Source organism: Lissotriton vulgaris, chromosome 12 (assembly GCF_964263255.1).
Source record: "Lissotriton vulgaris chromosome 12, aLisVul1.2, whole genome shotgun sequence".
Classification (NCBI taxonomy): Eukaryota; Metazoa; Chordata; class Amphibia; order Caudata; family Salamandridae; genus Lissotriton; species Lissotriton vulgaris.
Window position 1 is genome coordinate 729,242,803 of NC_141700.1, and position 27,930 is coordinate 729,270,732.

The 27,930-nt window shown below is 44.0% G+C and overlaps 1 protein-coding gene across 1 annotated transcript in view; it reads left to right on the top strand.

Annotated features, from left to right (window-relative positions):
- The window catches only part of LOC147678403 (NXPE family member 3-like), a 317,395-nt gene that overhangs the window by 62,236 nt on the left and 227,229 nt on the right, over nucleotides 1-27,930 (top strand). Inside the window, exon 2 of the mRNA XM_086945994.1 lies at nucleotides 27,195-27,904. Within this exon, the coding sequence (XP_086802120.1) occupies nucleotides 27,195-27,904 (710 nt within the window). The remainder of the gene's footprint in view (nucleotides 1-27,194; nucleotides 27,905-27,930) is intronic.

Genomic DNA, 27,930 nt, shown 5'->3' on the forward strand with positions numbered 1-27,930 from the left:
GTGTATTATGCAGCTGTAGTGCAGTATATGCACTAGGCTTTTACTCAACAAGTTAGCACTTACAAAATAATTAGTAGAAAGTGCTTCAGTTGGGTAGACATTTTGTTCAAAACTGTGGACTCCTGTTGGATAAAGGGGCAGCTGTGGTTCTGTTGTGAATCAGTGTCTCACATGTCCAGTCACAGATCCACACAGCCACTCACACATCTATACAGACACTCACACACCCACTTACACAACCACAAAATCACTCACATACCCATGCAGCCACTCACATACCCATTCACAGACCCATACGGCCACTCTCATACCCAAACAGCCACTCACACCCACTTACAGATCCATACAGTCACTCACACACCCAGACAGCTACTCACACATCCACTCACAGACCCATACAGCCATTTGCACACCCACTCCCTGACCCATACAGCCACTCGCACACCAATTCACATCTTCACAAAACCACTTACACACCCACTCACAGATCCATACTGTCACTCACACACCCACTCTCAAAGGTTATAGGTTACAGTTAGGAAATACAATTTTAAAAAAACCTTTGAAATGCACTACAAAAACCCAAAGGATTAAGGGTTCGTTATAGTTAAAAAAAAACATTTAAAAACCAGTAGAAATTCACGGAAAACCAAAAATACAGGGTTGTTATAGGTAGGTCTCTCAGATTTCACTTGTATAAAACCAGTGAAATTCAACAGTTTTAGTTATTTGAGCTAACTATAACTTACGTCCTCACAATGCACTGCTTATAACCTCACATATTACATCACTCATGACATGGTAAGTGACATACCATGTTGGAATGTCTATGACAGCACCTGCGCACAGGCAGCCAAAACAAACAATGCAGTGGAAGGATGGCACAATGCCTTCCAATCCACACTAGGTAGAACCCAACATATCAATCAATCAAGAAGTATTTGTATAGTGCAGCTAATCCTCCCAGGGCTATCCAGGCAGTTTGCTGCAGGTATCATTTGAAGAGCCAGGCATTCCTGAAGTGGTTCAGTGAGGGTGTGGTGCATAGGTGGCTGGGGATGGAGTTCCAGGCTTCTGCTGTGAAGCAGGCGAAGGAACGTCCTCTGGTGCAGCTGCAGCGGATGCAATGTGTCATGAGTGAGCTGAGGTGAGGTGTGCGGAGTGGAGGTTCCTACTGAGTTAATGGAAGGTCACGCGGTAATTCATGTTGTCTGGTCCTTGGTTGTGGAGGGGTTTGTAGGTGTGGGTTAAAAGTTTGAACTAGAATATCTTCTGCACGGGTGCCAGTGGAGGTCTTTCAGGTGCTAAGTGATGTGTGGCCTCTTTGGCGGGTTAAGGATCAGTCTGGCTGCTCAATTTTGGATTGTCTGGAGTCTTTCTAAAAGTTTACTGGTGGTGCTGACATAGAATACTTTGCCATAGTCGAGCCGGCTGGTGACGAAGGCCACCTCCGAACAAAAACCCCCCACCAACAACCTTTGCGCCTGGAACCCAATCACCACTGAAGACACCATCCGCCTGATGAACTCCATCCACTCAGGATCGCCAACCGACCCATGTCCCCACCACATTTACAACAAAGCAGACTCCATTATCGCACCCCATCTCCGAGATGTCATCAACTGCTCCCTCAACTCCGCTACCTTCCCGGAAAGCTGGAAACATGCCAAACTCAGCGCCCTCCTGAAGAAACTCACAGCAGACCCCACCGAACTTAAGAACTACCGCCCCATTTCGCTCCTCCCATTCCCTGCCAAAGTCATTGAGAAAACCGTCAACAGTCAGCTCGCCACCTTCCTCGAATCCAACGGCTCACTCGACCCATCGCAGTCCGGCTTCCGAGCCAAACACAGCACCGAGACCGCCCTCATCGCAGCAACAGACGACATTCGAACTCTACTGGACAACGGAGAAACAGCTGCCCTCATCCTACTTGACCTCTCCGCAGCCTTCGACACAGTCTGTCATAGCACCCTCATACAACGCCTCAGCAACGTCGGAATACAAGGAAAAGCATTGGACTGGATCATCTCGTTCCTTGCTGGAAGAACCCAGAGAGTCCGCCTCCCCCCTTTCAAATCGGAAGCCACTGAAGTCATCTGCGGTGTTCCACAAGGATCATCACTCAGTCTCACCCTCTTCAACGTATACATGAGTCCCCTCGCATCCATCACGCGCCAACACAACCCCAACATCATCTCCTACGCAGACGACACCCAGCTGATCCTCTCCCTCACCAAAGACACAAACTCCGCCAAAACCAACCTACACGACGGGATGAAAGAAGTGGCCGAATGGATGAAGAACAGCCGTCTAAAACTGAACTCAGACAAAACGGAAGTCCTCATCTTAGGATCATCCCCCTCCGCTTGGGATGACTCATGGTGGCCACCGGCCCTGAAAAACGCACCCAAACCAACGGACCACGCACGTAACCTGGGCTTCATCCTGGACTCCTCCCTCTTGATGACCAGACAAGTCAACGCCGTCTCATCATCATGCTTCAACATCCTACGTATGCTCAAAAAAATCTTCCGCTGGATCCCCACCGAAACAAGAAAGACGGTCACCCATGCACTAGTCACAAGCCGACTGGACTATGGAAACACCCTTTAAGCCGGAACCACAGCCAAACTACAGAAAAAACTCCAACGCATCCAGAACGCCTCAGCCAGACTCATCCTAGACATCCCCCGCCAAGCTCACATTTCCGGTCATCTGAAAGACCTCCACTGGCTCCCCGTCAACAAGAGAATAACGTTCCGTCTCCTCACCCACGCACACAAAACCCTTTACGACCTAGGACCCGAATACCTCAACACGCGCCTGACCTTTTACACCCCCACCCGCCAACTACGATCGTCCAATCAAGCCCTCGCCGCGATTCCACGCATCCAAAGATCCACCATGGGGGGAAGATCCTTCTCCTACTTAGCGGCCAAAACCTGGAATTCTCTCCCCACCCACCTCCGCCTTACACAGAACTGTCAGGATTGCACTCCGCAGGATTCGCATGCAGCAACAATGCTCCACCTCCGGACCCTCCGAACACCCTGAAGTATATACACAGGGTGTTCAGATGACACGGTGAGGGAAAAACCCCAAAAAGGGGAAAACACCCAAAAGAATAAGGAGAAGAAGGAAGGGGCAGCAGGGAAAAAGAAGCTGTAAGATAAAAATACAATGGTTAATACAATTCTTAACCCTACGCTCAGTACATTCTCACTAGGCAACAACCACTTAAATTCACCTGTAGAAACAAATGTGCATACACCATACTGCTGTTCCTTCTGCCTTCCTTCTATCCTGCATTAACACAAGAAAAAACGTAAGAAGACTGTGATAAAGAAAACCATCTGCCTAAAACATTAGTTCTCACTAGTAACATACCCCATGGCCTGTAAATGGAAAGCTCTGGAGAATAGTTCAATCCAAGGCTATAAATGTACAAAGAATATGAAAAGGAGTTCCAACTGAAGTGAACCGAAATCCTCCTTCGCTAAGAAAGCGCAAAATGTCTCCTTTACACTGGCAATTCATAAGTGTAAACCAAACACGGCATGGCGTAGTTCCGTCACTACTGCCATCCGCTTTGGTATTTCATTCCAATAAACGGCTGAGTAACCAACGTCACTTATTCATGCCGGTAGTGCGGAGGTCCTCATCCCCCCCTGCACTCCGTCACTTGCTATTCCATATAGAAATCCCTTTTTAAATAACACATCTCAGAGAAGCTTTTCCCAGAGGGTGTAAAATCGAATCTTGAAAACAATGAACAAACAACTCCTCGCAGCCGCGAGGCAAAAGGATAGCTCAGAACTGCTCCGAGCCGAAGGTTAATTGACAGGAAACAAACACGCTAGCCAGCGCGTTAACTTTACCGGGCAAATGTCTCTTCCTCCCAGCGATAGGAGACCGAGGAAATCAAATCAGGAAACCAAGACACTGTGGAGCAGCCACTCCCGCTACCAAACAGGAATCACAAGCCCCGAACACCTGGCTCCGCCCTGTGATATCCTGCAGCACCACCGGGAAACATGGGAATTGTAGTCTTGATCCCTAGAGCTACTGGGAACTGTAGTTCAGGCAGGCGCGCGCTGTCCTACAACCTGACAAGAACCACCTCTCCTTCTGAAAGCAACTAAAAACTTGGATATTCGATAAGTAAATCCCCCCCCCCCCCCTCAAGCGCTTTGAGACCCTCTGGGTGAGTAGTGCGCTATACAAATTTTGAACTTGAACTTGCGTCACCGTCTTCCTTGTGCTGATGAGGAGCCATTTGAACATCTTTCGGAACGTGTGGATCATGTGAAAGCAGGCTGAGGCGATGGCGGTGACCTAACTTTTCATGGAGAGTTTGCTGTCCAGTATGATGCCGAGGTTGTGGGCACGGTCTTGGGGTAGGTCTGAGCTCTGCTGGCCACTGGGAGTCGTACCAAAGAGTGGTGTCTTTGCTGAAGATCAGAAGTTCCGTTTTGTCGTTGTTGAGTTTCAGGCAGTTGTTTTTCATCAATGTTGCAATATGCTTCATGCAGTTGTGGAAGTTGGACTTTGTCAAGGTGGGATTCACTGAGAACCTCCAGTCTATAAATTTATAGAAGCATTACAAGAATAACAAACGTACCAACAACTACGAATGGAGCAATCTGTTAGCCAAATGGCCCCTAAACTTAGCAAACAAACCAAAACGATGTGCTATAATTTAAAGTAAAACTCTTCATAAATAACCAACAAATACATTACTTAGAAATGATAGCCAAAAGCATATTGTAAAATAAATGACACTTACTAGTCCCATTCCAATATAATCCAATTTGGGGAAGAGTTTGGACACTAAAAGGGTGACACTTAGTACTCCTACTCCATTCTAAACTAATTTGAGGAAGGCATTGGACACTAAAGGGGTGACATTTACAATACTTAGTCCAATCTTAACCAATTTGGGGCAGACATTGGACACTAAAGGGGTGACATTTACTGTTCTCACTCCGATGTAAACCAAATTGAGGAAGGACCTGGACAATAAAGGGGTGACACTTATTACTCCCATTCCAATATGAACCAATTTGGGGAAGGTGTTGGGCACTAAAACTGTGACACTTACTTCTTCCACTCCAATATAAACCAATTTGGGGAAAGGGTTGGTCATTACAAAGATGACATGTACTATTCCCACTTCAATCCAAACAATTTTTGGGAAGGTGTTGGACACTAAAGGGGTGGCACTTTCTATTCCCACTCCAATCTAAACACATTTGAGGGAGACTTTACACACTAAAGGGGCAACACTTACTACTCCCACTTCAATATCAACCAATTTGGAGAAGAGGTTGGAGTCAAAACCAGTGACAATTAGTATAACCACTCCAATCTAAACCATTTTGAGGAAGGTGTTGGACACTAAAACGGTGACATTTTCTATTCCCACTCAAATACATACCATTTTGGGGAAGGCGTTTGACACTAAAAGTGGTAATACTTACTACTCCTATTCAATCTAAACCATTTAGGGGTAGATATTGGACACTAAATGGTTTACATTTACTATTCCCACCTCAATCTAAGCCATTTTGGGGATGGTGTTAGATACTAAAGGGGTCATATTTTCGAATCTCACTCCATTCCTTTTTTTAAAAAAAATATTTTTATTGATTTTTTGGCAGTGGAACATTGCATGGTGGGGAATACAGACAATACATATAGAAATTACAATACATGAATGAAATCTAACTTATATCGCGCAACTTTGCCCAACGGGCGTCAACTAATTAATTCATTAGACGGAAAAAGAATTAACAGAAAATTAATACAGGAACAACCTGATTTAAATCCAATTTGCAATCTGTGACCATAATTTTTGACCAAAGATCTTTCTTTTCCGGCCTTTAAGTTTGTACACAGCATTTTCTAATCGATAAATACTAATCAGTTTAAATTGCCAATGGTGAAACATCGGAGGATCGGCGTCTAACCATCGCCAAGTTATACAAAATCTATATGCAGACATAGCCAGGAATAGAAAACCCTCTTCTTCAGAAGTCTTATTCCCTATCTGATCGGCTTGAATTCCGAAAATGACTAGTTCGGTGATAAAACAACAGTTGATTCAACAATCAGATTTAAAAAGTCTTGTACTTTTGATACAAATTGAATTAATTTCGGACAATGAAAAAACATGTGGATCGAGTCTGCAGCAAAGAGGCCACAGCGGCTGCAAGTGGTAGCCTTCTGAGCATTCCATTTCGACAATTTTAACGGTGTATAATAAAGATCGAATTTGGACATAAAGTGCTGACTTTTGAATGATCCGTTAAATATGACCTTGGAGCCAACCTCTAAAGACCTAACAATATCCACCTTCTCAATACCCAAACTTCTTTGCCATTTGTCTACATAAACATCTATATTATCTTGAATTCTACTTAGCATCATTTGATATATTGTACTGATTCGGTCTTTTTTCCTGTAGCTTTCGATCACATCTATTTTATTCATAGATTCTGGACTTAATAGATTCTTTGATTCTAAAAAACTACGAATTTGCAAAAATGTTAAAAAGTCCCCTCTATTGAGACCATATTTATTCTGTAATTCAACAAATGATGCAAATCGCTTATCTTGATACAACGACCCTAAAAAACGAATGTTCAGGTCATTCCATCTATACATAACATTATCACTGAAAATCCCAGGCAATAAAGGATTCTTCATAAGAGGCGTATAATAGCTCAAATTAGTCAAAAAATGAAATTTCTTATTAATTTGTTTCCATATTTGTAACGCCGAGACCATAATTTTAAACTTTGTTTTTTTATAATAACTTGGTTCTAAAATCCTGAAAAAACATTGTCGGGCTACAGATCCGAGCAACATTTCATAAATTGATGGCTGCATTGCTTCGTCTAAACACGGATCTTGAAGCAATAAGATGCCCATTAGTCTTAATGTAGCTGCCCAATAGTGTATTCGAAAGCTCGGAATCCCCAAACCTCCCCTTAGTCTTGGCAAAGTACACCACTTCAAAGATCGTCTAGTTCTCCGGTAGCCCCATAGAAATCTAGAAATAATTCAGTCTAATCTCACTCCAATCCGAACCATTTTGTGTAAGGTGTTGGCATTAAAAGGTAAGATTTACTATTCACACTCCAGCCTAAACCATTTTGAGGAAGGTGTTGGAAACTAAAAGGGATACATGCACTATATATACACTCCATACTCAAAAATAGTACATTTTTATTTTTTAAATAAATCAAAACATTACTTATAACACACTATTAGCAAATTAAAGAATTCCATATAATGAACATTAAATATCACCTAATTGAATATTTTATTATGAAATAAATTATACATATTATTTATTACTATAATAAAATGTAAATAAAAAGCAACATATTTAGATAAACAAAATAATAAAGTCATAAAATATGTTAACATTGTTAAAATGTAAATAATTATAAAATACATTCATTGAAAACATAACAAATATATATAAATGAAATTCTCTACCTATTTTTCCACAAATACATATTACATTTCAAATAAAAAAATATTTAACTGTAAATTGTAAAGTATACCAAATATAAATATTAATATGTTTTATAAACATATTTACTTTCATACATATTTATTTAATTACATAACAAACATTTAACAAATAAAATATTATGTATTAATTTATCAGCATATTAACATTAGAAATATAACAATTGTTGTATCCATAACTTATTAATATACTTTTGTATAATAACAATATAATTTTTGTTTCTTAAAATAATTAAATATAGCAAATTTACATCAATATTTACAAAACAAAATGTAAATATTTTAATCTCTAAATTAATTTTTGGTTTGGCTAAATTTGAAAAAAGTTGAATTTAACTTTACAAAATGTAAAATGTAAATGACAGACACACAAATAAACATTTATGTTTAAATTAATTTAGCAAATGTTATTCATTCATATTAAAAAATAAAAAACATCATTTACAAAATCTAAAATAAAGAATGCATATTTATTTTAAAAAATAACATGCAATCAAATTTAAATGTTCACATTTTACAAATCTCCCTACCCATTTCCCCTAAAACCCAACACCCTGCTCCTATAACATAACAACATAAACATTAATTATACACCTTTTTTGTTGGTAAGATGTGTTTTTTGAAGGACTACGATAAGGGATAAGTACTTTTGTTACCCTTAAGTAATTAAGGATCAGCAGCATCTGGTCTATCTATGAATCCCATCAGGTCTGCTTCCCACCCGCCTCGCTTATGATGTTGAGAGGTGGAGAATATGAGGGTTGGAGTGAGAGCTCTCTCTTTGAGGCGGACGCTCTGGCTAATGACATGGATGGAGATTTATTGTTGCCTGAGGCAGCTGTTTCAGGAGACTTTGTTGCGATCCCTGCCATCTTCCCCCTCCTGGTGCCACTTGAGAGATCATGGTAAATTAACTTGATTTCCCTTGTGGGGCTGTATGTTAAGAGCCATGATGGTCGGCTTTAACTACTGATTGTGCCGTATCAATAGGACTGTTCCCTTGACAGAGTAGCAAATGAGATGTTAGCAAAAAACTGGAGTCTCCAGCCACTGGAGCTGAGTCATCTGGACTTAAAGTATCATTGTCAGCCACAGAAATAATGTTTGCGCAAAAATGTAGCACCTCAGGTGCATTTCTTTGGGGGCACAGAGCTCATGCCATCTTCCCTCCACTCGTTAGCTCTTTTAGAAGTCTTATCAGGGAGGTTCCCCCTAAATTGGTTGAAAATTAGCCAAATACAGAAATGTATCTATTTAACTTATTTAACCCAAAAATTACCAAACAACTAAAATAAAACACACTACAGTAAAATACATATAAAATAATATAATAAATATATTATATAAAATATTTCCGGATATTTTTCACAACGCTAGTAAAAACTACACTTAAAACTATGGGGCCGATATGCCCGCCATCGCAGCTGCAAAAGGGACCGCCCGCCATAGGTGAGGCGGTCCTGCTATACGAATTAGGATGCGCCCGCCACACTAGCAGGCGCATCCTGTATTTTAACATTGCGGTGGGCGGCAGCACCCGCCACAATGTAAAAATACATGTTGTGCTTTTGTATGTACAACGTGACAGGCACCATGAGATGCCTGCCATAGGTACCCCCCACGTGCAGCACCCCAACCCCCCACCCACCGGGGCCCGCAACGGGCCCCCGAAGGCATTCTCCGCCTGTCTTTTTGCGGCGGGATCTCCGCCAAAAAAACAGGCATCGTAATACCCACGGCGTGCCTGCACGGCACCGCTGCCATTGCCCCATTGTAACATGTCTTGCAAGGCAGGTGGAAAAGAACCGCCGTGCAGGACCATGGCGGACGATCTTTCCATCCACTGCGGTACCATTCCCATTCCCACCGCCATCCTAATTTGGTGGTGGGAATATTCAGGTTGATGGCGGGCCACCCGCCATGGTAATCAGCCACTAAATTCTTACCTTCAATATTCCTGTTTTCGATAATTTTAAAATCCCAATAAACTGTACCCAATATTTATGTATCTCAATATTTTTCACTCAATATTTTGTCCAAACCCCCCTCTGTGTACAAGCTAGATGAGGCCAAAGTCAGGATATCAGAGTAACTAGCAGTTGTGAACTCAGGACAGGCCTAGATGCTGTATCACCATGCAGGAGACATTCCTGTCCCAACAGGGGTACTAGGATGACAAATTACAGTGGTGAGGTAGATGTGAGCCAAGTCTGTGAATGAAAGAAGGTCAAGGACAGGAGAGCTGAGACCCTTAATGAGTAGGATTTGTTTATTGTATTCGTCTGAATCAGGATTTGGCTCGATTACCAAGCTATGGTTTTCTTGCTATAACATGGAGCATTTGGGAGCAGAAGAAGAATATTTGGAAAGGTTTGATAGTATGTTTCAATGTCACTAGGGAGCCGACCACTTTTAATAAAAGAAAACAGAGTGGAATGACCAGTACAACTAACCAGCACCATAAGAGATTGAATGTGCGAGGCAGATCATGTATTACTGGAGGTTCAAAGTGGTTAATAAGATATGTCTAGCATGTGGAATGAAATATAGATAAATACTGAAGATAAATTAATAATAGTTATGTAAGAAGTGGGAAAGTACTGACTAAAGGTAAGCAGGCATAAAATTATGCCACTAAGTAGAGAGTAAGATCTGATCAAAATCTTTCAAGTCATGAGAGTGAAGAGTCTCTGGTATATGATAGGAAGGAACAAGTGCCAGAACAATCTGATATCGTGCAAAATTCATTTGCATGTTTTGTATGCTGAACTAGGGAGTCCAAAGGGAGACAGAATTGACAATTAGACTGTGAGCTGGGAGATTCCGCTCCTTCTTCCTTACTCTTTGCATAGAATCATATCTCAAAAATGTGTGGCAAGAAAACTATAGAAGGGTCATTTTTGGGGTTTATGGTAGCTGACAACTGTCAATACCCAGTTACTTCTATGTGTGAAATTAATATCCCTCCACTGTCTTTTTAGTTTCCCTCTTTTGTGCCACTGCTATATCACTACTGTTCTTGTGCTGCCCCCCCCGATCTCTTCCCACTATGATGATCTTCCTTACCTTTGTGTCCCCCCATTGTGCCTGATCACACTTCCACCCTGTTATTATTTCTCATCTACACACTCACATTTAGCAGTAATATGTTAGCCTGCATTGCTGCAAGCTCCCTGCTTGCAGAAAATCCCCACTGTGTTGTGGATTAGAGTGGCAGGGTTCCAAATTCAATAGGTCTCTTCAGATACATATGGAATGATGTGTTAGGTAATTCCTTATCCCTTACCAAGTCTCCCAATCCGGATCACCTGAAAAGGGGAGAAGAGAAACCGAGAGCAGTAATAACTGCTCCCAACACCTTTCCTTTCCCCAGTGCTAATATCTAATTGACTGACTAGCTGAGGAGAAGGGATGGAGGGTGTACTCTCACACGCTCTTTCAGACCTCTCCTCAGAAACTAACAAGAACTCTATAATCTGGAAAATCGGGTATAGAAGTAAATCAGGTGGGAAATATTCTACTCATGACAATACCATTCCCCTTGTCCATGTCCTCTATATGGAGGGTGGGTTTCAAAGGGCCTTTTTGGATCTTACTTTTTGCTGTTTTTCTGCCTCTGTCACCTTCTTCCTCAGATCAATTGCGTCCGCCAAAACGCTCTAACTTCGAGTCTAGCGCATTATACTACTGGCTTTTGGTTTGGAGCAGCTACACGCGCAAACGTTGTGTGTTTTTCTAACGTTCTGGCAAAAGTACAGGTTTAATGCCAACTTACTAAATAGAAACAGGAAAACGTGATGGATTATAGGTATAGCCCGCACACCACTTAAGTGTTACATGAGGATGGTGGTTTCTGAGTAACGATCTAGACTCACAGGATTATTTGTTGTTAGTGAGTTCCGAACCTCCTTTCACTTTGAATAGACTCACTCAAAAACATGTACTAGGGATATGTTGTATGATTTTTATTAAAAATCATCGTCCTATCCTAGAGCATAACATGTGTATCTATAAAAATAAACAAAACTATGGTAATGAGAATATTAAAAAATAAAGTAGTATAAATAATTGCACCACTGAAGCAGTCTTTCAGAATTTCCCTGCATGTAAAGATGGAAATATGTTGTCCAACCCAACCCTACCTGTCTTTATCTAAGCTTTCTTAGCATCAAAAGGGTCTGTGTGAGTTTCTAAGATGGCCAATCGAGAAAAATAGAGAATATTTTATTAAATAAAATTATACTAAAACGATACAAATCTAAAAAAAAGATACGAATTATGAAGCGCTACATTTTAAGATTCAAAATATTGCCAAAAGAAGCAAAGTGCCAATAGCAGGTCTGGTCGCAGATGACAAGGAGAAAGTCGCAAGTTCAGGCCAACCAAGATGTGGCATGGGCCAGATACAGGACCTGCTGGAAGTTTTACCTCCTGACTTTGAGGCAAGGACTGCACAGCATGCCATGCAAGGTTCTGCGTCGCTCAGCACAGGATCTTGTGAAGCCTTAGGTTAGGAACTGTGTGGTGCAGCTCTGTGGGGCTCTGTAAGGGTGTCATCAACAGTCAAAGGCAGCTGGCCACTCACTGGACGGCACCAGAAACTTTAGAGAGAGAAACGTCACCTTTCTAAAAGTGGTATTTCCAAAATGATCCTTTCAAATATAACTTTACCATTAAAGAGTATTTTAAATCTCTAAGGAAGAGAAGAGAATTCATCGGCTGCACCCAAAAAGAGCATGTCATTCTACCTTGATTGTACAAAAGATGTTCAACTATTTGTAGGGTACATCAGAGCCAAAACAGGAATGGCGGTGCGGAAATGAACCATGTCACGTAGGATAGTGCTCTGCATCATTATCTGCTACACTTTGGCCAAAAAGCAACCTCCTGAAGGTTTATGCACTCCCTCCCCCAGAACCAAGGCTGCGTCACTATCCCACCTCCGGGGAGGTATTATTTGGGAATCTTTTCTAATGTAAGGAATCTGCGGCTAGAAGTCTCTATAAGATAAACAAGTTGCTTACCTTGGGTAATGCCGTATCTGGTAGAGGCTCTATCTGACCACAGAGCCATTGCCGTCTTCAGGGTAAAGGGCTGATCCTCTTCTAAGAGACCTAGCTTTTTGTACCAGTGGTCACTCTTCTTCGGTGCTCCTTGCTTCTGGTGTGAAAATTCATGAAAAGAAACTGATGTCACTGCACAAGGGTGGCACCCACATAGGCCCCGCGCATGTTACTTCAGATGCTGATTGTTGGACTTGGCCTTTTTGCAGGGTCATCTCTAAACTTTTTGCCTTTCTCCTAGCCTTTTTCTGACATGTTGTTGGTGGTTTTAGGCCTCGGGCACTTTATCACTGCTGTCCAGTGCAAAGTGCGTGCGCTCTCTGTGTTAAATATGGTAAGATTGGTCTACACCTGTTTGGCCTATTTAATTTACCTGTCAGTCCCTTGTAAAGTGATATCTCAGATATCCAGGCCCCGTAAATTAAATGCTACTGGTGGACTTGCCATTACATGTAATGGGGTGACCTTGTAACCCTCAGAACCTGGGTGGGTAATACAATGAATAATAATGGTTCTGTCACGAGCACGATAATTTTGTGCAGGACTATTACACAATTAAAACAACATATAAACTTATCACTTCATGAACTTATTGGCGACGACAACTATATGTACAATAATCCAGTAGGTACATCAATTATTTCTTTAGTCCTAGCGGATTTTTAATAGTTGGTTCATGCAAGAAGGGAATGCGTCGACGTTTCGACCCTGGGAACAATGCGCTGATTTTGGCCATCAGGAGCGGGTCTTCATCAGGACTGTGTAGATGTAGGACAGCCTTTTGCGGACCTAGGCTCAGCTTGGAGAACTGGTCCTGTTTGAATAGTACTGCTGGTCAGCTGACTCAGGCAATATAATCAAATTCCTTCGATCTCTGTACTCATTAGTTATACAGGTGGTGAGATGAGAAAAGGCGTTGTGTCCTTGATTTGTTGACTTTTTCATAAAACCGCTGTCTGTGTCTCTCTCCTTCACATTCTAGCGCGGGAAATCAGCACATGTAACAGTCCTGCACAAAATTCCCGTGCTTTGTTTGTTTTATGTTTTATTGTTGGACAGTAACATGAATACAAAGAATATGAAAGTGTATGAGTAAAACTTCACTTACATTTAGCCTTTAGGTCAGTGTGTTTGCTTATACTGGTATAGATGCCACTGTCTTTGTATCCTCTTTAGGGACGAAGTGCACAAATAACGCAATTGGAATACTATCTTATTGTGTATTTCCGTCCGACAGAACCATTAATATTCATTGTACTGGTGGACTTGCAGCACTGATTGCGCCACCCACCAAAGTATCTCAGGCCTCTGCCATTGCAGGACCTGTGCGCGCAGTGTTACTGCCACTGTGACGTGGCACCTAAAGTGTGTGCCATGTCTGTGACCCCCCTTTAACTACATGTCAGTCACCCCTAAGGTAAGCCCTAGCTAGCCCTATGGGCAGAGTGCACTGTAGGTAAAAGATAGGACATGTACCTTAAGTGTGTGACATGTCCTGGTAGTGACAAACAGCCATTTTGGTTTCTCACTACTGTGGGGCTTCCCTTCCATAGGAATGCATTGGGGATTCCCTGAAAAGTGTTTCAGTGGTAATTCCTGTAACGGGAGGCGCAGCGTGGTCAAGTTTGGTATGTTTGAAATAGTAATAATAAATGCTACGCAATGGTGTGCGAAGATTTATTATAACTATTTTAGAAATGCCACTTTAAAGGGTTGGCATTTCTATGTGCTATGAGTCTGCCTGCCTGATGTGAATTGCATGTCTGGCTTTTGAGTGACAGGGGCTGGTGAGGTGTGTGTGGCTCCAGAAGGGGCAGTGAGTCAGTGCTAGGCTGAATGGGACATCTGCATTTGGAGTGGTGGGAGGAGAAGTCCCTGGTCCCTGAATTAGATGGTGCCTGCCTTAGTGAATGCTGGCTCCGTCCCCCTGTGGTGTGTCTGATGAGTCCCCACCTAACAATAGGGAAGAGGAGCCTGGTAAACAGAGTGCTCCTGAACCAGTTGCATCTAGTTTCCCTAAAGCTCTGTACTGCAGACAAAGGATAATGTACTATAAAAATAGGGGTTGTGACCCCATGAGAGCTGTTTTGTTCCTGTGCTTGATTAGACACTGGGAGCTGCTGCTGCTGGGCTCCAGGAGAAACCGCCACAAGGGACTGCCTCCCTGCTGGAGGGCCCTGTGTGCTGGCATGCCTGAGCCCAGCCTTGTGCCCCCTGAACTGTACCTTTGACCTAGCGCCTCGTGGAGCGCTCTGTTGGCTTTGCAGCCCTAAGCTGCCACCTGGAGGTTCCCCTATGCAGCGTGGGGAGCGGGAGCTAACCCCGCATTTTTGTGCTTAATTGAGGCGGGAGCCTACCCCGCTTTATGCCTGCTTAAAATCGCGGGTGCCCACCCCACTTGAGTGCTGATTTGGCAGGTGCCCACCCCACTGTCCGCATCTTTAAAAACCGGGTGCCCACCCCGCATTGCCGCTGTGTTGGCAGATGCCAACCAGATATGAGGTGTCTTTTACTCAATCGAGTGGGAGCCCACCCCACATAGATGTTTAATTTGAGGAGCTGGTGCTGACCCCGCGTTAGGAGTTGAAAGCGGGTGCCGCCAAAGGCAGGGAGACGCAGCAGCCAAGGATCTGCCCGACCTAGAAGCCAGGCAAGAGACGCCTGACTGTGGGCGGGACCGGGAAAAGGATCCTGTCGGACGGCCAGTAGCAGCGCAGCGAGGAGGAAGTCTGGGCAGAACTGCGCCAGAAGTGCCCCGGTGAAGGGGGCACTTGGATTGCTAGAGTCCCGATGCAGGGGACTTGCGGGGCACTGAAGTGCCAAGGCTAAAATATTTGGGGGGGGCAATTGAGGGATAAAAGCCCCGGAGTGGGGCTCCAAAGGCCCCACAGGTGCCAGTGCCGGTCGGGGCACATTGTCGGTGTGCATTCTTTGTTACAGCTGCTCCGCCTGACAGTGGGTAGCTGCAACATTATGGCATTCTTTGTTTAGGAGCCCCAGTGGGGCCCAGAGGGCACTGAGTTGCCACTGCCCACTTTATTGCCTTAGTTGCGCCGCTATAGCGGCAACTGCCACGAGGCGGCCATTTCCTTTGTTGAGAAAGGGGTGAGTTGCACCCCACACCCCAGCGCATCTGCGCCCTAGAAAAGGCCAGTTGGCCTGGGGCCAGTTTCTAAGGTGGGCCCTACTGTGATCTGATGCATAATGTGGGTTATGCCTAAGGTGCTGTGTTACTGTGGTGCCCTGTTTAAGCTTATGATGCCTATTGCATAATGTGTTTATGTTTCTGTGGATGCCTAATGTGGTTTCACAACGTGATGTATGCCTAATGTGATGCCTACAGTGATTTATGCATAATGTGTTTAATCTGATGGTGTAAGTATAATGTGATTTATGCACCGTTATGATTGTATAATGTGTTTATGCTAGTAAGGCATATTGTGTAATGTGTATATGCTAATTAGGTTTGGGCCTAATGCGATTTATTGCCTAATGTCATGTCATGATATTTAGGATGGTGTCCAATGCTAATGTGATAATGCTGAGGTAATTATGGTACTGGTAGTTACTGGTTGTGTTTTATGTTTATTACCTACTTTCTGATGGTTCTGACCGTGGCCCGATTGGCCGGGTCCTGTATATAATCCCCTGTGAATATTGCCTAGTGCCAGTTGGCACAATGTAAATGTGTGATTATGTTTCTAATGTGTTTATGATAATACAAAGGCTATTTTTTATATAACCTTGTGTGGAGTTTCTTTTGTAGTGTTGGTGCTGTGTGTGTGTGTGTGTGTGTTGCGCAAACGCTTTACACATTGCCTCTGGGATAAGCCTGACTGCTCGTGCCAAGCTACCAAAGGGGTGAGCAGGGGTTATCTTCAGCATGTAACTCTCTTGCCCTGACTAGAGTGGTGGTTTCTGCCTGGCTTTGGTGCATGCCTTAGCCAACCAGAAATCCCAGTTCTAACACCCATGCACCACATTGAGCAGAGCTACACCACCTATTAGTGCACAAGGGTACTGCTCATGGCAAATTTCCAGATCCAGGCTGATGCCTGGAGATTATTCTAAGGTAAGGATTCTTTGACTAGATGTCTCTGTCAGATGTATGTTTTACGGAGCAACTACTGGGTGGCACAATGAGCGCTGCAGGCCACTTGCAGGTAGTACCATGTACTTGGGTCGTATAAGTAAATAAATGTGGCAAGTACATATACACCAAGTTTACAATGTTTGAAGGGAAGAACACACACCATTTACCACTGTTTAGCAGGGGTTAAGTTCACAAAGTCTTATGGGCAACATAAAAAATGGTTCAGCAGCAGAAGGCAAAGCTCTGGTGTGACTATGTAGAAAGGGCAGATTTCCAACATGAGAAGACCCTTCTCCCTGCCAAGCCAAAAGCCAGGTGAGACTAATCAATACATGTAAGGGCTCCCCTACTTAGGCCATAGAACATAGACAATTTGGGGTACTCATTTGTTCTATGACCTTCTGGACCTAACTGTACTCCTCAGTCACAATCTTCTGGAGCTACTGCAGTAGCCCATAGAGAATCTTTCTCCTCATATGCAGACACCATCTGTGAGACTCCTAACTTTAGCCTGCTCACAGATGCATTCCAGTTGGCAGACTGTACCACCATAGGCAGCAAGATGATGTGGACTATTCCGCCCCTTGGTTCAGACTTCTGTCCATGTGAGAAATTGGGTTGTTGGTTGAAGTGGATGAAACGCTACTCAAGCAACAGCCACAATCCTTGTCAGGGTAAATTATACAAAGTTGCTAAATTAACCTGTTCTTAACCTTCTTGTAGCTTGCCAGAAAAGCAGCCAGGTTTAGCTTAGATGCAATGCGTAAAGTATTTATGCAGCACACAAATCACAATAAAGCGAACACGCAACACAGGAAAAATTCCACACCAATTTAGAAAAATAGAGTACATTTTAATCAATTATTTGACGCTAAAATGACTAAAATCTAATCTGTGGGATCAGAGTTATGAATTTTTAAAGTTTAAAGTGAAAACTAGCACCTAAATGATCAAAGCGCCAACTGCAGTCATCTAATAATGCAAGACCGGGGCAAAATCTTTAAGGAAATTTTGTAGAAAAATGTCAGAGAATGTAAGGATCTGCTGGTCAAGGCAGCTGGCAATATCCGAGAAGGAGGCATCGTTGTCTGCTGGATAAAGTTGCGGTAAAGATTCCTACAATCGGACATAGTCTCTTTTGTGGAAGTTGACATCTTCAGTGGGCCAAAGTTGCAGGCTGTAGCCGACGAGGGGTCCATGATGCCGCATACCACTTCTGTGAGCAGCTCCTGAAGATGATTTGCTTTTGCAGAGAATAACATAGAAGGTGTTGCCGCAGAGTCAGGTCAACAGGGGATGCACTTTGGGTGAATAAAAGAGAAGGTGGATCTTTGTCTCCTTTTAGTTCTGAAAGCACTTTTTGGTCCCCCTTCCGTATCCGGATAGAGCACAGCTCCTCGTCAATCTTACTGTACATGCAGAGTTTCCGATTCTGACCGCTGTACCTGCCCGTCGTTTTCACTGCTCCCGGTAAATTGTGAGTTTATTTACACCATCTTTATTGCTACCACTGGCCATTTCCCTGCACACATTACCCGTGTTAGAACCGGGTTGGAATTATGACCGGTTCCCCGATCCTGTTTAATTTGGAATTTTTTCAGCCCTTAAGAGTCACCGGTAACTACCCGCTTGACGAAACACGTGTCGGCTGGTTTCTTCTTGGTGTCTCCTCTTGAAGGAGGACCAAAAATTACATATAACAGAGAAAAACAACCACTATTTGTCGACTCTGTCTTCTGATTTCTGCTTCCAGAACATAATAACTGTTGATACATGTGGTTTTTTGGAATTAATTAACTTAACGTGTGCACAGGACTTTGTCTTTACATTTTACAGGGTTGGCCTTGGCCCACTCTATTTCAGGGGTTATGGGTTCCCCCTGACCTAGTAGCATCGTCCTCATTGTGTACTTACTCCTACTCTCACCGCTACCTGTTATGCACGCCAATTTTTCCTGTATACTGAAAACTCTAAGCAGAAATCTTTAATATCCGAGGAGGAGGCATCGTTGTCAGGACGCTGCTGGATAAAGTTAGTTCTAAAAGCACTTTTTGGTAAAACATTTTCAAAGTCCCAAGTTTTGGATTCAGGCTATCTGGGCACCTTTAGCACCACTTCCAAGGGTCTACTACTGAAGAGTCTGCACTCACTCAGGCAGGGTCCGGATGCAGGTTTAAAATGGTAAGAGCCTTTCCTGCTCTGAATCTCTGATCAGTACGCCAGCCAACTAGCCCTTGGAGTCACTTTGGAAATCCTGGGTTCAAGAATAAGAGCAGTGCTCAAACACCAGGGCAGACTTCTAGGATATCAGACCAGGCTTTAGGGAGCAGAGCAGTCCTTCTTGGTGCGGTAAAACAGTCTTCCAAAATACACAGCAGCAGACAGTCCTCTAAGAGTTTCCTGCCTCTTTTCCATGGTCCCAGACTGTCTGCAGGCCCAGTAGGCTAGTCTGAAGTTCTTTGTGTGAGAGCAGGGCACAGCTATGCCCCACCTAGCTTGCCTGAGGGGACCCATCCAGGCACACCTAGTCCCCCTAGTGTGTGGCTATGTGGGAGGAATGTATAAAACCCAACTACCAACTATACCTAGTCATATGACCAGGAACAGGCTACAAGCATCAAATTGTTAGGACGTGAAAATGCCACCTTTCTAAAAGTGGTACAAAAGGGGGTGGTAATGGACGGAGCATCTGAACCAATCAAACACTCACACCCAGTCAAAAGATCTGGGTTTAATCCATCACCGTTCTTTAGCCCACTCTGCCACCCCAGTTCAGATATGGCTATACGCAAATCAGTCTGACCCTGTGCCTCATGGGAACAGTCCAGCCCGAACTGCCAAGCCATGCCTTCCCTGGACCGGAAACAAGCTACCGAGGACCGGTTTCTGGCATTCCAGCCATCTTCAGCCCGGCTTGCTTGAATCCAGTGGCAAAGTGAGCAAGGGACTCACGTCTGAGAATACCCTGCCACACTTATGGCGGCCAAAAGCGGTACAAAAGGGGGTGGTAATGGACGGAGCATCTGAACCAATCAAACACTCACACCCAGTCAAAAGATCTGGGTTTAATCCATCACCGTTCTTTAGCCCACTCTGCCACCCCAGTTCAGACATGGCTATATGCAAATCAGTCTGACCCTGTGCCTCATGGGAACAGTCCAGCCCGAACTGCCAAGCCATGCCTTCCCTGGACCGGAAACAAGCTTCCGAGGACCAGTTTCTGGCATTTCAAGCGTCTTCAGCCCGGCTTGCTTGAATCCAGTGTCAAAGTGAGCAAGGGACTCACGTCTGAGCATACCCTGCAACACTTATGGCGGCCAAAAGCGGTACAAAAGGGGGTGGTAATGGATGGAGCATCTGAACCAATCAAACACTCACACCCAGTCAAAAGATCTGGGTTGAATCCATCACCGTTCTTTAGCCCACTCTGCCACCCCAGTTCAGACATGGCTATATGCAAATCAGTCTGACCCTGTGCCTCATGGGAACAGTCCAGCCCGAACTGCCAAGCCATGCCTTCCCTGGACCGGAAACAAACTTCCGAGGACCGGTTTCTGGCATTCCAGCCGTCTTCAGTCCGGCTTGCTTGAATCCAGTGGCAAAGTGAGCAAGGGACTCACGTCTGGGCATACCCTGACACACTTATGGCGGCCAAAAGCGGTACAAACCCCCTTTTAAAGTGCTCTCTCTCTTATACATGGTAAAATGTACCCATTCCTAACCTTGTGCCGGTCACCAGCATACTTCATTTATTCAGTGCCCTATCCGGCCTCCAAGTCAGTCATGCTAATTCCTCTACTTTTTCTTGCACACAAACAAAATGCCCCAGGACACAATTATCTTCAGGATCGGACAGGCGGACTGAATGAGCTCCACAATGCTGCTGGCATGGTCATGACACTACGCTCGATCAGCAGTGGGGCGAAGTCCCTGCAAGACCTGGTTCTGTCCAGACTAAACCGGTTTAATCAAGTGGGTCCTGGGGAAGGAGGGGGCACGGCAGCAAGAGAAGAAGCAGAGTGCCCATGGATTGTGGCCCACGGATCCACCCCAGAGACCCGCGGACCAGTTTAGCAGCAGCCCCGCATTCCATGACCAAGCTCCATGCCACAAGGGTTTTGGGCCGAACAGTGTGGCAGTAGAGCACCAGCAAAGGGAGCGGGTAAGTGTGTTCCACCCTTAGAGCCCCATGCCACTGTGCTCCCAGTGGCCCCCTGGGCCCCTCGTTTAAGCCCTTCGCTTGTGCCCTGAACTTCGAAGGGCTTCCTAGGGTGTTACACAGGGCCCTCAAGCACCTGCCCGGTCCTCTGAAGCCTCTTTAGGCCCTGATGTATGGGGTCCTTTGCTTGTTTGTTTGCTGTAGCTGCCTGTTGTACTGGTCACTGCAGCTGGGTACCTGGTCAGATGTTGGGTGAGAGAGTGAAGCTATTGGAGGCCATTGGAGACTCGCCAGCCCATGGGACTGCTTTGACTTTTTTGTATCCCTTGATTGTATGTACTCACCTCAGCCATCCAGCGAACTGGCAGCCCCCTCTGTCTTTCGTGGCATACCCCGGCGGCTTGGGTCCAGCAACTTGCTGACAAACAGTGTGACACGCAACCTGCCCCTGCCTGCCCTTCCTGTTTCCAATACGATGTTTAGACACTGCTGCAGGAGCGACTGCAAGTATTTGGGGTTGGCAGTGAGTGTCAACCTCGGAGTGGGCTACAGATTAGAGGACAGTTGACAGAGGCGGAAGAGTGACACTAAGGCAGGCAAACTTTCAGCAAACCTGAGGTGAGCAAACAACCTGTTGCGGTGGCCAGTTGGGCTACCGCTGCCAGAGGGGAGATTGCAGTGTGTGGCAGAAGCTGCCATTTTAGGGTGTGGTGTGGTTTGCTGCCCTGCTACACCCTATGCGCTACCATTGATACCTCCAGTCAGCTGCATGTTGCAACTTTCCATTTGCCTTCTGTTATAACTCTGTAACAGCCCTGTGACGGCCTCGGTGAAGCCTGCCCGAGTGGAAGGAGTGTTCACGTAGTGTGTGTTGTTTATGGTAGCTCACGAAAGCTTATAAACCCCTAATTGGGGGGAACAGTAGATTCACAAAGCATATAATCCTCCTAGGCTTCTAAAACTCCAGTACCATCTAGGTTTGCACTTTAACCTACTCAGAAGGCATCTCTAAGAGAGGTTGAGACCATAGGACAGTGAAGCCCCTAAGGAGAACCATGGCCGCAAAAAAGCTGAGATCTAGCCGTCTGATTTAGGGAAGGGCTTGAAGGTTGTCCACCACCCCAGAGACTGGTAAAGGAATCCCTGAAATGGGTTGAGGGAAAAGAGGAAGTTTAAGGGGTGAAGGAGAAGTACCCTCATGTGGCTCTAAGACAACCTTTTGCGAGGAGACCACACAAGGCTTTGAGCTTGACATCACCCTCTCCGGCTGCAACAAGAGTGCACTATCCCCCTTGGAGCCGGGCCCGCCTGGCCACACATTTCCATTTGACCCCCCACATGACTCCAAATTTGATTTCAGTTACTGTTGTGATGGCTTTTCCTATTCCTAGAGGATGCATATTTCTTTTAAACATCGTAGTAGAGGAGTATTTATTCTGAAGTGGATTAGATTTGGTTGTTCGCCCAGAGGAATGAGGCCTGTTTTGTCCCCACCAGCAGACTCATCTCCTGCACCCAGGACTACCAGAGTATCTCAAAGAGCTAGTTGGCTGGCCTCCTGTGTGTGCTACAGGGACCTAACAAGTACCAGAGACCCTGCACCCTGAACCTGGTTACGGCTGGAGTGATTTCTAAACCCCCCCAAGTAGTACCCCCTTAGTCCTGGACCCTTGAAAGTGGTGTTAACCCTAAAAGTTGGGACAGGACTTCGAAATATTTCCATCAAAAAGTGGTAGAAGAATCAACAGAAGACCAGGATCTACCTACTAGTCGATCTGTTCAAGGTGCAGCGCTGGTTGGCCTGCTGTTGCTGTAACTCCAGCTAATGTCTTCTCCGCAGCAGCAGATGCTTTTTGATGGGACCTCTGAGCGACAGTATCTGGCCTCATAGAGCCCTCTTTGGCTACACCTTGCAGCTTCATCCCACTGGAATTTTTCAACTTCCAAATAGTTGTCTAGGTCCCAAGGTAAAAATCTTTACCAGGCTCGACGGCGACAGGCTCCCCATTGACGATGACATCCTTGTCCTGGAAATATCGCTGATAGAATTTATTTTGTTTTGGTGTCATTTGTTACATTTTACACTATTTTTCTAAATTGGTTTGGGGTTTTCCTTGTGTTGTGTTTTCACTTTATTACTGTTTGTGTGCCGCTTAAATACTTTATACATTACCTCCAACTTAAGCCTGCCTGCTTTTGTGCCAAGCTACCAGAGGGTTAAACAAAGGTTAATTTAGTGACTTTTATCGTTCACTCTGACAAGGATTGTGGCCATTGTGTAGTATCCTTGCACCTTGTTTATACATGATGGTTTGACTTTTTGGAGCATTGGTGAATTTACAACACGAACGGTGACACGTTTATTTTTGGTGGTGGCATTGTTTTCCCACTGCTGCATGTGTCCTGTGTTATACTGCCATCTAGTGTCTTAAATTGGAAATTTTCCTTTATATTAGAGACTAACCTAATAACTACTATTTCATATGTATTTCCAGCATAATCAAAGGTGAGAGATCGCTCACGCTTGTTTTCATTGCGGTGACAGGCACAGCATTGTCATTTTCAGAGTACAAGTTTGTTGTGCAGATGTACAAGTTTGTAACGCAAAAATGTTTTCTTTCGCAGGCAATTGAGGTTTATGTATTTTCAGTATATCTTTACAGCATGCTAACACCGCTAAATGCGCACTTTATAGGTGTTTTGTTAGCATAGGATTTGGGTTAGAGTCCCATTATCCTTAGTTTTACACTCACCGTCCCTCGTTTTAGGTGCAGGATTTGGGTTAGAGTCCCATTATCCTTATTTTTACATGGAGTTTCTCCCTACATGGGGAGCATCCTCACCGTCCCTGGTTTGAGGGGCAGGATCAGGGTTAGAGTCCCATTATCCTTAGCTTTACACTCACCATTCCTCGTTTTAGGGGCAGGATTTGGAATAGAGTCCTATTATCCTTGTTTTTACATGGAGTTTCTCCCTACATGGGGAACATCCTCACCGTCCCTGGTTTTAGGGGCATGATTTGGGTTAGAGTCCCATTATCCTTAGTTTTACACTCATCGTCCCTTGTTTTAGGGGCAGGATTTCGGTTAGAGTCCCATTATCCTTGTTTTTACATAGAGTTTCTCCCTACATGGGGCAGGAATTTGGGTTTTAGTCCCTCTTTCCTTGTTTCACTTTATTCACACATTGCTACGTTGTTAACTTTTTATATGGTTGGGTGATGGGTTATAGTCCCATTCACTTTACATTTCTATTTGTTCATGGGTTTTAGTCCCATATGCTTGTTTAAAGTCATTTACCCTTACTAGGAAGATGAATTCATTGGTCTTAGACCCAAGGTTTATAGTCATGGGTTTTAGTCTCATATACATGTCTTGTTGTTGATAACTTTTATTTCGGTCGAATGACCATAAAAAGTGCATATAAAATACATCAGCACAAACATTAAAACAATAAATAATCATGGAATGTTAAAAAAGAATTAAACTAGGAGTTATCACAGTACAAGACGAAAAAAACAGTATGTACAGCAATTAAGTTAAAAAGGTTTGTCTCCTACGCCACATATTAAATAAATAACGAGAGACCGCAAACACAATTGGAGGATGGGTATCATGAGTCAGTATCCTACAGGCCTGTGTGAAATGCAAAAGTCCCAAGTTCTTGCAAATAGGTGTCAACCAGCGTTTTCTAATTGCAGAATAGGCAGGGCAGAAAAACAGTACATGGGTTACATTCTCAGTTTTATAGCTACATGCAGGGCAAACTTCATTGTTAGGGGTTGACCATTTAAATGTAAAAGACCTAACAGGAAGAGTGCCATGCCTTAACTGTAGATATAGCTTTCGAGCAACTGGGGGTTCGATTAGGTCCATGAATTCCTCAACTTTAGGTTCTGGTTTAACTTGGAGGAAATCAGATGTCAGCCTACCCAGTGATGCAGAGCTCATTAATGTTTGGTAATTTAGCATACGTATCTGAGAAAGAAGTTCATTCTTAGATATCCCGAGGCAAAAGATCTCAGGGGTTTCCCACAGTTCAGGTAAACCTAACCGGATACTAACAGCACTGATGTGCTGGAGACAAGGGATCTTTTTGTTTTTAAGAAGAGGCCAAATCTCAGAAAATTCCGCTCTGTACGCAACCAATTCAGGGACTGACCACAACCTCTTCCAGTACATAATTGGTCTAGCACTTGTGATCTCCTCTATTGGCAACATGCCAAGATCAAATCTAAGAGGGATCAGAGGCGTGCTGGATGGCAACCCAACTACATTTCTAACAAAAGACTGCTCCACCTTTTTAAGATTCGTTATCTGCTTGTCTTAAGTCATTGATCCCTACAAGAGGGGTGACTTTTTGGGTCTCATTCTTAAGTTTTGATCCCTCATGTGAGGGGTGTAAGATCTTTATAATGTATGTTTTTCCTGACGTGGAAATGTTTCTATCTCTTTGGTTAATAATATTTTTCTGGTGAGAAGATGGGTAATGTAACACCTTTTGTTGTTGTATTTTTATCCATCTTTTCATGTTTTTAATTGTTCACACTCTTGTGATGTTGTACTTTACTGTATTTCTATGAGAGTTGAGTATTTCTTACATTTGTTCTTGTACTGTGTCTTTCCTTCTCGCAAGCCTGTCTGGCCAGTAGGTGTGTCTGTCGGATAGTCATAAGTATTTTCATGCTTAGTTTTCCTTCTTGTTGTTTTCTTTTGTTGTGTCATTTCTTTTCTCTTGTTATTTATGGATAGGAGGATGGGTAGGTTCTTCTGTATGTTTTTCCATTTCTTCGCATTTCTGTGCTGCTTATGTTTTTTCCTTTTCTCAGTGTTCCTTCCTTTTTGCTTTCATTATGGAAGAAAGGGGATAATGTAGTATCCTTGCACCTTGTTTATATTATATACATGCTTTCTCCACCACTAGCCCAGTCTGTAGAATGCTGCAGCTATGATTCGCATGAGAATGTTGGGAATCTGTGGGCTGAGGCTTTCAGTTGTCATTGGACTGAGCATCATGCTGTTTGCTCCTGGTGGGGCTGTTCCACCTTATCTACATTGTTTCTAATTAACATCTTAACATCATCTACCGTGTGTGGACTTGAATCCTACACATTGCTTGAGTATAGTTTTCACTCCCCTCAGCCAATAACCTAATTTGTTAAAGACATGTTCCTGGAGTTCTAAATACCTCAGCTGATGTGTGTTTTCACTGATTTCTCTTCGACTTTGAGATGGTCTGGTGGCTGATATTTAGTTAGTTTCCTCTTTGCTCTACCACCCTGTAACCCGTAGGCACTTAAAAATTAATAAAATGCAGTGGTATGAATGATTTCAGGGACTCCTTCATGCCGCCCCTCTCTATAATATCCGATAAACCTGTACATGTAAAAAAATTGTTTGAGATTTAATAAGTGCACTGTGTTTCGGTACATGCCTGTTGATGATGATTTGCCTACTTGGTATGGTAATTGTATTTTCCTGACAAATCTTTCCCCTCAACCAAGACCTGTGCTCACCACTTGTCATTACTCCTCGAAGTGTGCCCTTTTCTTGAAATGCAAGACGGACCACCAGGATATGAGCCTTTCTGTGGTATTTCCATCCACTGACAGATTTAAGTTCAGACTGGAATTGTCGCAGTCCACTTCATCACTTTCACCAGCATTTTCAGTATTATCCTTCATTTTAAAGGCATTCTGGGCAGATCAACTTGAAGCTTTTTTCTACTGAGCTAATTTGACACACATCCTCCCCCCAACCAACCGCCAGCCCACCTGTATTTACGATTTGACTGTCATTTCCAAGTTGTTCTGCGCAGGTCCAGTGGTGAAGCTTTTTTAGGTGAGCCAGTGCGGATCCCCTTCTTTGATTACTCCTCTTTTTCTCTGACATCTGCCTGTCTCTAGATAGAGGGAGATCAATTGCAGAAGTCCATCTTTGTTACTTAGTAATACAGTCAGCTTCCTGCCCAGTATTCACTTTAAATTCTGTAAGGTTATGTTCTTGAGATTTCCTGGTACACATGCATTGCAGGGATGTGTGTAGGCAAGGACGAACTGAAAGAACTTCGAAGAACTGTGCCAGCCTGTGTCCTCGGGTAGGGTCCAAAGTAAGTTTGATGTCAATGAACCATGGAGCTTAGGTTTCAACTTTTCCTCAGCCTCCTCCATGATGTCCTTGTTAAGCAAGTTAAGTATAGCACCCTAATCTTACAATATCAACACCACTCACCTTACCGCACGCTGTTATTGTGAAAAGGCAGGATTTGTTCATGTTTTCAGTGTGACTGCAAAATGTTTCTGGTTTCCTCTGAACCTTTGTTATTTTTCCCTCAGATAACTAAGAAAATCTGGCTAAAAGAGTGGACACCAAAGGGTTTTTTTCCCGCTTCAAGGACGGTTTTCCCGGTCACAAGCTCATCCCTTGAAGATGAGGAAGTGAGGGAGCTACAGGAGTTGTTAATGTGGCCGGACCCACATGGAAACATAAGCTTAAATTCATCGACAAGTCCATTTAGCTGTGAGTGCCACATTCTGCACCCAAAAGCCACCTATTTAGTTGGGGAGTACCTGAAGGTGGTCCTTACTACCCAAGACCACTTGAAGCGACCCAAGACTTATGGTGGGGACTTTTTCCGAGCTAAGCTCCATACACCTGCTCTGAAGGCAGGAGTGACAGGCTTGGTAACTGACCACCAAAATGGAACATACACCATATCCTTCTTGCTGCCTTGGCCTGGCGATGTGAACATTTCCATCCGTCTTGTGCATTCCAGTGAGGTTGTCCAGATTCTGAAGAAAGCAAGGGATCTTCGGCCAGACAAAGTTTATTTTCAAGGACGATTCCAGAGGAATGGGACAGAGGAGATAACTGAGTGCAACTTGGAAATCCCAGGAAGACCAGTGTGCGAATATGGGGACCAGAGAAATGGAGAGACGTGGGTCTGTGTACGACCCAAGAACCTTCCTTGTGACTCATTGGTGTACCACAGTGCAGGAGGCTACAGGAAGGTCACAAACAACATAGAGAACTCTCTAATGGCTGGGTAATATCTCCGTATTTGATCTTTAC